The 12,976-nt window shown below is 36.5% G+C and overlaps 1 protein-coding gene across 1 annotated transcript; it reads left to right on the top strand.

Annotated features, from left to right (window-relative positions):
* The first annotated feature begins 10,823 nt into the window (after positions 1–10,823).
* On the top strand, positions 10,824–12,013 carry LOC131643497 (caffeoylshikimate esterase-like). Its single transcript, XM_058913729.1, has one exon. The coding sequence runs from the start codon at positions 10,919–10,921 to the stop codon at positions 11,885–11,887; it is 969 nt and encodes a 322-aa protein (XP_058769712.1). The 5' UTR covers positions 10,824–10,918; the 3' UTR covers positions 11,888–12,013.
* Positions 12,014–12,976: the final 963 nt, after the last annotated feature.

The following is a 12,976-nucleotide window of genomic DNA, read 5'->3' as shown; positions in this document are numbered from 1 at the left end:
ATTACTAACGTTTCAGTGTCTAAGTTGATTCAGAATCTCTCTAAAAGCAAAACAGCTGTAACTGGCTATCCAGATGGTAAACACGTGTTCACTATTCCTGGACAAGCGTGCGTGCAGTTGAGGGGACGTCTACTTAGGTAACTGTGCAAATCACGTCTTTTGTCATTATTATCTCTCCTCATGTCACGTAACATTAAATGCTTTTCATCATTTACTCTCTTTCAGTTTTTTTTTATACTCTTCAAACGTTTCTTTTCCCTCTCATATTTCTCTCTCTCTGCATTCGGTTTCTTTTTCATCTCTCTCTTTTCATATCATAAATCCTAGCAGTTTCCAATATCTGAAAATTCATCATGAATCCATCGTCAAGCTCTGGGAATCAAGACAATGATAGGAAACAAAAGAGAAAGGCATCTGCTGAACCAGAAACCAAACCTAAAAGAGTTAGGATCTCCTATGACCCTCTCAAAGTGTATCAACCCCTTGACGGTTCACGTCAATCACCTCCCTCTTCAAAGACCTCCACCACCTCTTCCTCCTCATTCATCCTCTCGGAACCACCTTCTTCACCATCTGATATCTCCTCTCCTTTAACCCCTCCATCAGATATTTCTTCATCCCTCTCATACCCTTTTCCCACCAGAACACCTAATCCCTATAGTGTTGTTCTTCCCGACTCAAGGTTCACTGTCAACCCTCCAACCCCTACCACTCAAACATATCTGGAGCTTTTACATGCTGATGTAAATGGGTGGTTGGAGATTCTAGGTGCTGCTCACCTTAATCATCTGGATGAGTATGCTACAAACAACCTCTGGAATACCTTTCGTCAGGATTTTCTGGATAAAGCTACAGACACTCAGAGAAGGATTATGTCTGAAGCTCCTGGTGTTCGTGGTCTCCGGTTGGAAGTTGGTGAGAGCAGCCACCACTGTCTCATCAGGAACAGAAGCGTTCTTGAAGAGAAGATACCTGCAGATGAGTTGGAAGAAGAAAATCTCTGCAGAGATATCGTGGTGTGGAAACCCCGGTCTTCTGTGCTCTGGTTTCCTGTGCTGACTGGAGACTTTCAGTGGCTGTTCAACTGGTTCAGAATGAACCCTTCTGAAAAAGCACCTCTCATGGTCTTTCCAGTAGTGGTTTATCGTGCTGAAGTTGCTAGTCCTACTCCTCCAACAAACCTAGCAGCTATTCTTCAAGCATTGGAAGATGGAACTTCTGAGCTGCCTGAACCAGAATATGCCAAGGCTCCTTCTGAGTCAGACTCAGATGAGGAAATGGGAGATGCACAAGCTGAAGATCTTCCAGAAGATCACCCTGCTGAGATTGCTGTCCCTCTGGGCAGAAATACTGGTGCTTCTTCTTCTGGTGAAACCTCAGCTCTGATGGAGACCTTGGAAACTCTTCATCAGAATCAAGCTATGCTGGCTTCTCGTTTGGACGCGCAAGAAGCAGCCAATGCTGAGTTTCGTTCCTTCATGACAAGGCAAGCTACAAGCACTGACGGGATTCATGATGTTCTGGCGCGGATTTTGCGTAGGCTAGGATCTTAGGATTTGGTCTTTGTAGTTTCCTTTTCTTGTTGCATCTGTTTTCCTGCATTCCTGTCTTGTAAACCTTTTTGATTATCAATGAAAAAGTTTCTTTGATTTACATTCCAGTGATTCTATTTGTCGTTTTATACATCTGAATCTTTTTAAATTTTCTTTTTGATGTTATGACAAAAAGGGGGAGAAGATAAATGATAAATGATTTGATTAATCTATCAGTTGCTGGGTAAAGGCTCCCACACATTCACTAACAAGAACTGCAAGTTCTATATGGTTTGAGTGTTTTGCAGGTACAGAGAAGTGAAGTGAATCTTCAGAAGCAAACACTAGAAGCAAAACCATGGAAACTGAAGCAAGCTGAGTGCTGTCAAGCTTCAGAGATTAGAAGCAAGAAAGAAGAATGAATCAGAAGCACTGATAATAGAATTTGAATATCATTGTCTATCCTGTTCTGACAAAATTCTATTTGCTCTGATACATATAATGTTATGGCTCTGATACATTATTTGCTCTGATACATTATTTCAGCCTATATGGCTCTGATACATATAATGTGTTCAAACATACATTTTATGTTCTAACTCGTTCATGCTGACTTTTATCGTTTAGTTTTTGTTCTGTAACATTTCAGGATGTAGAGATGCTCTGATGATGCTCTGGTACATTCAACAATGTTCTGATACAAATCTAGCATGAAGTGATGTTGGTAGACATTCAAAGTTCTGAAGCTATCCGAGGGAAGCAGAAATCAGAAGATGTGAATGTTCTAAAAGATCCAGAAAATTCAAGTTCTGAAGCTGTCCTGAATGGAAGCAGAAGTCAGAAGCTGTGAATGTTCTGAAGATCAAAGAAATTCAAGTTCTAAAGCTGTCCACGATGGAAACAGGAATCAGAAGCTATGAATTCTCTGAAGGCAGAAGCTTATATGATCGTCTCTACCGAAATAATCAGGGAAGTCTTTTATCAAAGTTCTTCGAGTATTTATTTCAGGGGGAGATTATTTATCTCAGGGGGAGATTGTTAATCTCAGGGGGAGACATATTCATATGCTTATGCTATAGCTGTGTAATTTGTCTTTTGCCGTCTACTCTTTCTGATCGCAAATTCATATCATTTATATATGTTTTTGTCATCATCAAAAAGGGGGAGATTGTTAGAACAAGATTTGTTCTTATCAATTATCTTAGTTTTGATGATAACAATAATATGAATTTTGCTTAAGATAATATGGTACTCTAATCCATTGCAATTTCCCTTTCAGGAAATATATAAAGAGTACGCATAATTCAGCGCTCAGAAGTTGTATCTCAAATGGTTCAGCATGCAACATCAGAACATGGTCTGGCAAGACATCAGAAGATGGTCGAAGCAGAATCAGAACATGGGTCTATGGAAGCATCAGAAGAACATGAGATCAGAAGCACTGAAGATCAGAAGATGGTATCACGCTCAGAAGCACTTCAAGGTCAGAAGATCAGAAGATGCTATGCACCAAGCTGTTTTGACTCTGATGATATTCAAACGTCGTATTCACAAACATCAGATCAGAAGGAAGTACAGGTGGCAGACTACGCTGACTGACAAAAGGAACGTTAAAAGCTACTAAAGGCTACGTCAGTAGACACAGCGTGAACAAGGCTCGAGGTAGTTGACAAAAGCGTATAACATTAAATGCGATGCTGTACGGAACACGCAAAGCATTAAATGCATTCAACGGTCATCTTCTCAACGCCTATAAATATGAAGTTCTGATGAGAAGCAAGGTTAACGATTCTGCACCAAAACAACTTATATCAAACTTGCTGAAACGCTGTTCAAATTTAAACTCAGAATCTTCATCTTCATCAAAGCTCACTACATTGCTGTTGTAATATCTTAGTGAGATTAAGCTTAAACGTTAAGAGAAATATCACAGTTGTGATTATCGCTTTTAAGAAGCATTTGTAAACTCTTAAATAGATTACATTAAGTTGTAAGGAACTAGAGTGATCGTGTGATCAGTATACTCTAGGAAGTCTTAGCAGTTGGCTGAGCAATTTGTAACTAGAGTGATCGTGTTGATCAGAATACTCTAGGGAAGTCTTAGGAGTGAACTAAGCCTAGAGTGATCGTGTTGATCAGTAGACTCTAGAAAAGTCTTAGAGGGTATCTAAGCAGTTGTTCCTGGAGTGATCAGTGTGTGATCAGAAGACTCTGGAAGACTTAGTTGCGGACTAAGTGGAAAACCATTGTAATCCGTGCGATTAGTGGATTAAATCCTCAGGTTGAGGTAAATCATCTCTGCGGGGGTGGACTGGAGTAGCTTCGTTAACAGCGAACCAGGATAAAAATAATTGTGCAATTTATTTTTATCGTCCAAGATTTAAAGTCACACTTATTCAATCCCCCCCTTTCTAAGTGTTTTTCTATCCTTCACCTTCATCTTAATATTACTACCTCCCACCACACTCTTATGATCTGGTTCTTTTTCCATTGCACATTCTTTCTCTTCATTTACAACTTGTAACCTTTCATTTTGGATTTTCATTCGTAGCCTCTCCATCAATACATTTCTTTTCTTATTTGTATTTACTAATTTGTGGCTCAAGGTTAATTTAATTATTATCGTTTTTTGTGAAAATCATTTAAAATTCATTATCACCACTCAAAATTTTCTACATGTTTAGTGTCTCTAACTTCTCCAAAATATTTCCAAAATTTTTCTAGAAAACCTTAACCCCCAAATCCTATAAATGACATCCTCACCAAATGTTTATATTTCAGGTCGTTTTCAATGCCCGGTAGAACGTGAGCCCCAATATTAAAAGAATACAAAGCATGACAAAGACAAAAGGTATAATGTTAAACTGTTTCACACCACCCCATCTGGAAACCCATTCTAAATGGCCATGTCTATCATGCAACCATCCACATTCCACACTAACTTTCGTATCTCAGACGCAAAAAAATCCCCTATAAAAGGATAGTTAGCGCGTCATGTCAGATACGATTTCAATTCCATTTGAAAGTTCACTATTCATTTTCCCTCACTGACTTGAGGATTGGAGTGCTAACCTTGCATGTTGACTTCATCCACTGCATCATAATTCACTTCCACCCCGACATAACAATCAATTATATCTTTTCAGTCATCAATTCATTCTTGAATCGAACATTGGTGTCGCATGTGGGAAGCGATATCAAATTCCTACGGTTATCACGATCTCCTGAACTCAAATACATATCTCGAGGTGAATCTCACCAAATTTGTAACAGAATTCATCAAGCAATGACACTATCAAAAGCCAATCGTTTTGACGTCTAATGGCAAGCTGCGACAACCGTTGATGTAGCTGGAAATCGTCTTCTGTAGACTCCTCCCTCTTTGCGGCTAAATTCTACACAATTGGAGATGATATAAGGAACTTTTCAATCCCCCACCTGAAGTGAATGTCCCACAGTTCCACGTAGGTGGACCATCTACTTGACAAGAAACGCCTCCCGATGGCCACCGGGCACAAAGCATTCCTCGACTTCTAGCTCTTACAGGCTAATTTAGGTCTTGAAGCAGCTCATGAGTTATTGAATGATATGTTCCAAATGATTCAACAAAAAAAACTTTTAATCTATCATTGACAAACATACTCGCATATAAGAGAGCCTCTATTTATTGGCAATTGAGATTGGGACTCACGGTCCTGTTGGTACCATGTGCATTTGCATGGTCGTTGGTCTCATTGCATTTTACCTGATGATAGATGATGATGATCTGATTGGTGATGAAATTGTATAACTAATGATGTGATGATGAGCTGCTTGTTGATTGAATAATTGTGTGTTATTCGTTGATAGATGATATTGATGTTTTACGAAGTGGTGAACTGCGTATGACTTTATTCTCATACACTTGTTATCATACACTTCTTTATATTGTTATGATATCTCACCTCTTCTGTTTGAATGTTACCCCTATGTTGGTATCGTGCAGGTGATCAGGAGTGAAGGATGGTTACCTTCAAGTAGTTTGAGTTGGTGTCATCGCTCTGATACGTAAAACTAGAGGGGGATGAAGGCTATTATTTTTAATTGTTGAATTTTAATTTGATTGTTGAAGTTTTATGAAGTAATGATGTTGACTATCGTCGAACTAAGTTGTTGTTGGTTTTTAATATTCTTAATGATTTCTGCTGTGTAATAAAGGATGTTTTTGAAGACTATATCGTTTTGATTGGTTCATTCATTTGAAATGTGTTATGTTTCTGTTATTAAATTATGAGCACGTGTCGGTATTAAGGAGAAATGTGACATTCTGGTTTTGATGGATTATTTTGAATGAGATTTTTATACTCTGATTTTATTAATATTGGACGAGGTAAACTGGGGTGTTACATTAGTGGTATTAGAGCAGGTCGGTCTGACCAAGTTATCGAGTCAGTAGTGTCGTTTGACAATCGAGTATTATCAATTTAGTTTTTAACTGTTGTTTGTTGTGTGGTATGAAGCAGAAGATGGCTGGAAGGAATGACGCTATGATTGCTGCTGCTTTGGAAGCGATGGCTCAGGCTATGCAGAATCAGCCTAACGATGGTGTGTATGATGAATCCCGAAGTTTGGCGAATTTTCAGAGGGAGAATCCTCCTACCTTCAAGGGCAAGTATGATCCCGATGGAGCATTGGCTTGGCTTAAGGAGATAAAAAGGATTTTCCGTGTGATGAACTACACTCCAGCGCAGAAGGTATGTTATGGTACTCAAATGCTGGCAGTCGAAGCTGATGACTGGTGGCTAGAGACTCGTAAGATGTCTTGCCTTTCTTGCCTTTGTTATCCCTTTTCCACTAATAACAATACTTCTATATGTGTCATGTTTTGTAACAATAATGACACTTCAATTTCTTGTAACAATAATGACACTTCAATTCTTTTTTCTGACTTCTCCCTATTTTCAGTGACAAGTACCTCAGATTGAGATGAAGAACCCCGTGCCTTCCTTCTCATCTCCTCATTAAGAATACTACTTAGCCGTTTCTAAACAAACAGCACCTCTAGGAGCATAACTTGTAATAGAAACCCGAAACGTCTCCCAAGATTCTGGTAAACATAGCAATAGAAATAGTCCAAAAGTTCATCATAAAATTTAATACTCATTCCTGACATCTGATCAAGGAGCCCTTGAAATTCACTCAAGTGATTTGAAATAAAAGTCCCAGTCTTATACTTCAAACTTATGAAGCTATTCAATAAAAACAATTTATTATTCCCTAATTTAGAGCCACACAAGGACTCTATCTTTTCCCACAAAGTTTTTGCATGTGTCCCACTAGCAATATGATTATAAACATTATCTTCTACATATTATCGGATAAAACCACATACATGTTGATGTTCAAACTCACATTCTTCACTAGATACAGAATCCGAATTTGCGGAACAAAAAACCGGTAAATGAAATTTCTTCATAAATAGTAAGTCTTTCATCTTACCCTTCCATAAGTGGTAATTAGAAACATTCAACAATACCATCTTCATCTTTGTATTTGACTCCATCATTCAAACAAGTAAAATAGACATTAACCAAGAGCTCTGATACCACTCTGATGGGAAATTAAGACATAACAATAAACCAATACGCAACGTATATAAAATTCTCCACACTTGAGGGAACCTTGAGGATCAGCAACAAATATAAGACGACAAAAACAAACGCACAAAATAACACCGATATTTATAACGTGGAAAACCCTTCAATTTGAGAGTAAAAACCACGAGTCGTCCAGACCAAAGAAATAGCTCAACTATAATCAATTGAGGGTACACGGGAGTCTTAAAGTGATTCACAAACAGGTGCTAACAACCCCAAATCATAAAGAACAATTAACTTACAAATAAGAATAAAAAAGTTGAAAAAATAACTCAAATTTGCAGCTCCAATGCGATGTACATATCTCTCACCTTAGACATTGTTTTCAAATTCTGAACGGTGAAAAGTTAGATTCATGAGTTGCGAACATGCCCACGAGATTTCAGCTTGATCCAACGGTGAACAAATCGGAGATTGTCGATTTAGTGAGGCTGGTGCAGAAAAACCGGAATGAATTTCTCTCTTTTGAATCCTTATTTTCTCTCTATATCTCTTGACCCTAAATTGGCACTCTCCAATTAAATAAGTGAGACAAACAGGCTATTGATATTTGAGCTTTTCTCTACATAGGAAGGGAACCCAAACCCAACATCAAGTTCTCTAGATAATCTTCAAACCTCAATTAATCTATTTGTTATAACAAATCCTGATTGATTAACAATTTTATTGAAGAAAAAAAGCCAAAGTCATTTGTGTTTTTGCAAAAACAAATACTTCCTCGTATTTTATCATTAAATTTTAGTATTATGATTTGGTCAGCTAAATATATTCAAAAAATTTATAAAAAAACAAAATAAAAAAGTAGATGGAGATAATATCAAAAAAGGTTTCCAAAATTCAAGATTGAATGAAACTGAAGAATAAATCGGAAGAGAATAAAAGTGAAATATAAATTACATATATCTCATGAATTGTAGCAATATGTTTGGTTTCTTCTTCTACACGATCTAACTAAAACTGAACTTTCTCTCACACTTCCATTTTCTTCTTTTCAATTTCTTCTTATTTAACCCTAAAAGTTAAAAGACTAGACCTAGAAATTTGGAAATTTGAAAAGTTATTGGCTGGAGAAGCCAAGCAGATCTGGAGAGTGATAAAACAAGTTGAGATAGATGATAGGATTATGTGAGAAGGAACAGAAAAATGGAAATGATAAGAGATGATGTTGTGTTAATGTCTGCAGAAGAGCAGACTTCTGCAAAAAGCAAATAGGATTTTCAGAAATTTTGGGGAAGAGAAGGAAAAGTGGTGGCAGGGAAATGAAGCTTTAAATTGCAACGAAATTGAATTTCAAGTTAGATGGAAATAGGCCGACAAAAAAATAGAACCCGTTTATTTTGTTTTATGTAGATAATTTTGTTGATTTCTAACCAAATATCCATTTGGTGGGAAAAAAACAAAAAAAAAAGATATTTTTTCCCTCCAAAATGCTAATTTTGCTAACAAAAAGGTATTATTGTGATTTTCAGAATTTTTTTTTCTTATAGTATAGATTAGTTTTGTTTGAAATTACCCCTTAAAATATATAAATACTATAGAACGAATCTCATATAAATATTGAATGTGTGTATGATAAGAAGATTTTCCTACCAAGGCTATAGAACTAGGGTTTCTAAAATGAAAGAGGAAAAACAATAAAACTATCTAAAAGAATTGAAATAAAAGATAACATTTTTTTCATTTGATTGATTATCTCAAATCTCTCCATGAGAGTACATCTATAGAGCTAGTAGTGAATAATAGAGTAAAAGAGTCAAAGACTAAAAAGCCCAACTAAATAATAAAAGCCCAACTAAATTAAATTAAACTTCTAACTTAAACATTTAAATTGACTAAAATTATCTCCATAATCCTATCATTACCTACCCCTTGAAAATCAACATTGTCCTCAATGTTGTAGATATATAATTGAGATATGAAAACCAACATAAATACCATCAATATCAACACAAGCCATTGTTGAAGGAACTACTAATTTTCTCATAACTTTCTCATACATCTTAGCTGAGTTTGGGATCCAAACAACCCTAAGTGATGAACTTGGAGCCACTACATACAACTTCCATATTGATGGACAACAAGATCAGGGTTGGTCCCGACTTCTTAGAGGTCCAGGGCAAACAAAAAAATAGACCTCTAACAAGAAACCAACTTTTTACTTGTCTCCAAAATGAAAAAAAATCTCGAAGACAAGATCAAAAATAAGAAGTCGTTGTTGTTTCTAACAATAAAAAGAATTTCAACGCGGATAAGAAGTCGTTTGCAAATCATTAAAGAATTAAAAATTACAATATGTTTAACAAAATTAAGAATGAGAATTTTTTAAAAAGTAGAATAATGAAGATAAATTAATAAGTAGTGGCAATTAATGAAGAATTTCAACGCGGATAAGAAGTATTTGTTGTCCACATTATATGAACCCGACCTCACAATAATGAAGATGAAAGAAAAAAAAAAGTAGAATAATGAAGATAAATTAATGAGTAGTGGCAATTTGGGTGACAATGACGACGATGATTGATAGATAGAACGGTGGTAAGTCAAAACATTGGATCTTTCAATAATAAAAAATGAGTTTTTTTATTTGAGACAAAACATGAATACCTCTCTTTCTTAAATTATAAGTCACTGTCCTAAAATATTTGTCTTCAATAATTTTATTAATAATTTTTTGTCTAATAAACTATCTATTTTTTTTTCTTTCAATTCATTTAATTTCGATTTTCAATATAATTATTGAAATACATTTTTATAAAGTCATACGTCTTTTCCCTTTTATATAAAAAAAGTACTTCCTCTTGTTCATAATGAGTGACTTATTGGAAATAAAATAGTGTCATAAAACTAATGATCAATTTAAATGCACTTATTCTTTTTTTTTTATTTTTATACATCTTTTTATATGTTAAATGCTCCATTAAATCACTCATTATGTAGCGGAGGAAATAATAATTATGTTTTTAAAAAAATTATAGAAATTTTGTAAAAGAGATGCTTACTTTTAATTTGACATTACCAAATAGTTATGGCTCATCCGAATCATCAAAACATTAAAGATCATAAATTTTAATTAAATCTTTTTAATGTGCAATATATTAAAATTTTATCTTATTTCATAAATCATTTTAATAAAGAAAAATACTAAAAAGACAAGTTTTAGGCTCTGTTTGGTAAAACTAGCTGGTAGCTGATAGCTGATAGCTTTTAGCTGGTGACTGGTAGCTTTTAGCTGGTGACTGATAGCTGATAAGCTAACATGAGTGTTTGGTAAATTAGCTGTTTCATTAGCTGATAGATACAAAATGACATAAACGATCATTTTAATTAATAAGAATAATAATATTTTATTAAAGTAATAAGGGTATAAATGGAAAAAAAAGTCACAAGCTAAAAGCTACAAACTCAAAAGCTACTTCAAATAGCTTTTGATAAAAAAGCTAAAAGCTAGTAAAAAAGCTACAAGCTAAAAGCTAAAATAGCATTACCAAACAGTGCTTTTTCATTAATGTTAGCTAAAAAGCTAAAAGCTAAAAGCTAAAAGCTCTTTTTTGGGTTGTACCAAACAGACTCTTATTTTCTTAGTAGAAGAAAAATAAGTGTTTTTAACAAATAAAAATGCTAAAAACAAGTAGAGAAGTAAATGAGAGGGAAAAACAGATATAGAAGTAGTTGGGACACACTTCTTATAACTCAAAAATCCACACATAACCGACACTGCACATTTCAATTTCAGTGAGTTGAATCGCCAGAATGGTGCACCCAGTAGCAGAAGCAAACGACCACAGCCCTTTCGGCACCCTCACTCCGGACGAGTTCTACACTCGCCACTCAGTGACTCACTCCTCCGAGTATGTCACAAACCCTAGAGGCCTCAAACTCTTCACTCAGTGGTGGATCCCTCTCCCTCCAACAAACCTCATCGGCACCCTCGCTCTCGTCCACGGCTTCACCGGCGAGTCCAGCTGGCTTATCCAACTAACCGCTGTCTACTTCGCTAAAGCCGGTTTTGCCACTTGTGCTATCGACCACCAAGGCCATGGTTTCTCCGACGGTTTAATCGCTCATATCCCTGACATCAATCCCGTCGTCGATGACTGCATCACCTTCTTCGAATCCTTCCGCTCTCGCTTCGATCCTTCACTACCTTCCTTTCTCTACTCGGAATCTCTTGGTGGAGCTATCGCGCTTTACATCACTCTCCGCAAAACCGGATTACCGTGGAACGGCCTCATCCTCAACGGCGCCATGTGTGGAATCAGCGACAAGTTCAAACCACCATGGCCACTCGAACACTTTCTCTCACTCGCGGCAACACTCATCCCGACGTGGCGCGTGGTCCCCACGCGCGGCTCAATTCCGGATGTCTCCTTCAAGGTGGAGTGGAAGAGGAAGCTTGCGATTGCGAGTCCTAAGAGGACAGTGGCGCGTCCACGCGCCTCGACGGCGTATGAATTGTTGAGGATCTGTCGTGAGCTGCAGGGAAGGTATGAGGAAGTGGATGTGCCGTTTCTGGTTGTGCACGGGAGAGACGACGTCGTTTGCGATGCATCTTGTGTGGAGGAGTTGTACGCACGCGCTGCGAGTAAAGATAAGACGCTGAAGATATACGATGGAATGTGGCACCAGTTGATTGGAGAACCTGAAGAGAGTGTGGAGTTGGTGTTTGGTGATATGTTGGAATGGCTTCGCAAACGCGCCACAGTGGTTAGTGCCAGTTAGATTGAGAGAGCCAAAGGATTAGACTTGTTTAATTCTGATATGTATTTTGTAATTTAGATGTAAACCATCAAATAACAATGTTTGCGATTATAATAAAATAACTTTGATAATCATGGTTTTAAATTATTGTGTAGTCTCTAATGTAGAGGTAAACTTTCATCAGCTCAATCATAAGATTCTAATGCTTGCATTACATATAAGTTGGGAAGTTGCAATTTAAAATCAAATGCTAAATTTTTTTCTGTTTCTAAAGCTACAATCAGTCTGTTCTCCAAATTTCATCTCCGCCCCTGATGCTTCTTTTGATGTTTATATTGATTTACCATCGTGGATTGCTCCTATTAATTTTGATGAAATGCCATACATCCATTTTAGTCGCACACGAAAAAAAAAACTCCATCTTGGACATGCTATTGCTGATTCTTCGTATAATAGATAGCTTAAAATTTGGGGATTTGTTTTCAAACACACAGTGATAATGTTGAATTACCTTTCCTATTTAGATCACTTTAGATTCAGAAGTTAGGCCACGAGTATATGATGGTAGTTGAAGTGCATTAGTTCTTTAACCTCTGCATTCAATGTTTCAGTTGAACCTGACAATATGTCATATCTTGCTGTTTCTGATTCCACTATCAAGTTACAAATTTAGAATTCCATTGCGAGTAATCTCTGCAGTCTCAAGTCTTTCTTGTTGCTGCATATGAAATTAGAGATGGGATTATCTTTCAGCCTCTTTTTTCACTTTTCTCCATTATTGGGTTTAATATTTATGGATAGTGATAAGATAAGCCATTCTGTCTTTTCATTTTGTGGAATGCTGGTGTCTAGGTTGGGATTTTGGATGTGGAGGTTTATTTGGAATTTATAATGCTCCCCTCTCGCATGAAGATGACTGCTTAACTATTAAGGAAGTATTCATTGGAGGAGTTACCTTCTTCGATACATCAGATGAGATCTCTGCGGTCACAATCATGATAATGAATTCATGGTTGGTAAGGTTAACATATTATCCAATAACTAATAAATCTTTTTAAATTTAAGTCTGAGTGTTGAAAATACATAAGCATTTGTATGATTTGCAAATTG

This window comes from Vicia villosa, linkage group LG1 (assembly GCF_029867415.1).
Source record: "Vicia villosa cultivar HV-30 ecotype Madison, WI linkage group LG1, Vvil1.0, whole genome shotgun sequence".
Classification (NCBI taxonomy): domain Eukaryota; kingdom Viridiplantae; phylum Streptophyta; class Magnoliopsida; order Fabales; family Fabaceae; genus Vicia; species Vicia villosa.
This window is presented reverse-complemented; position numbering and strand designations above follow the sequence as displayed.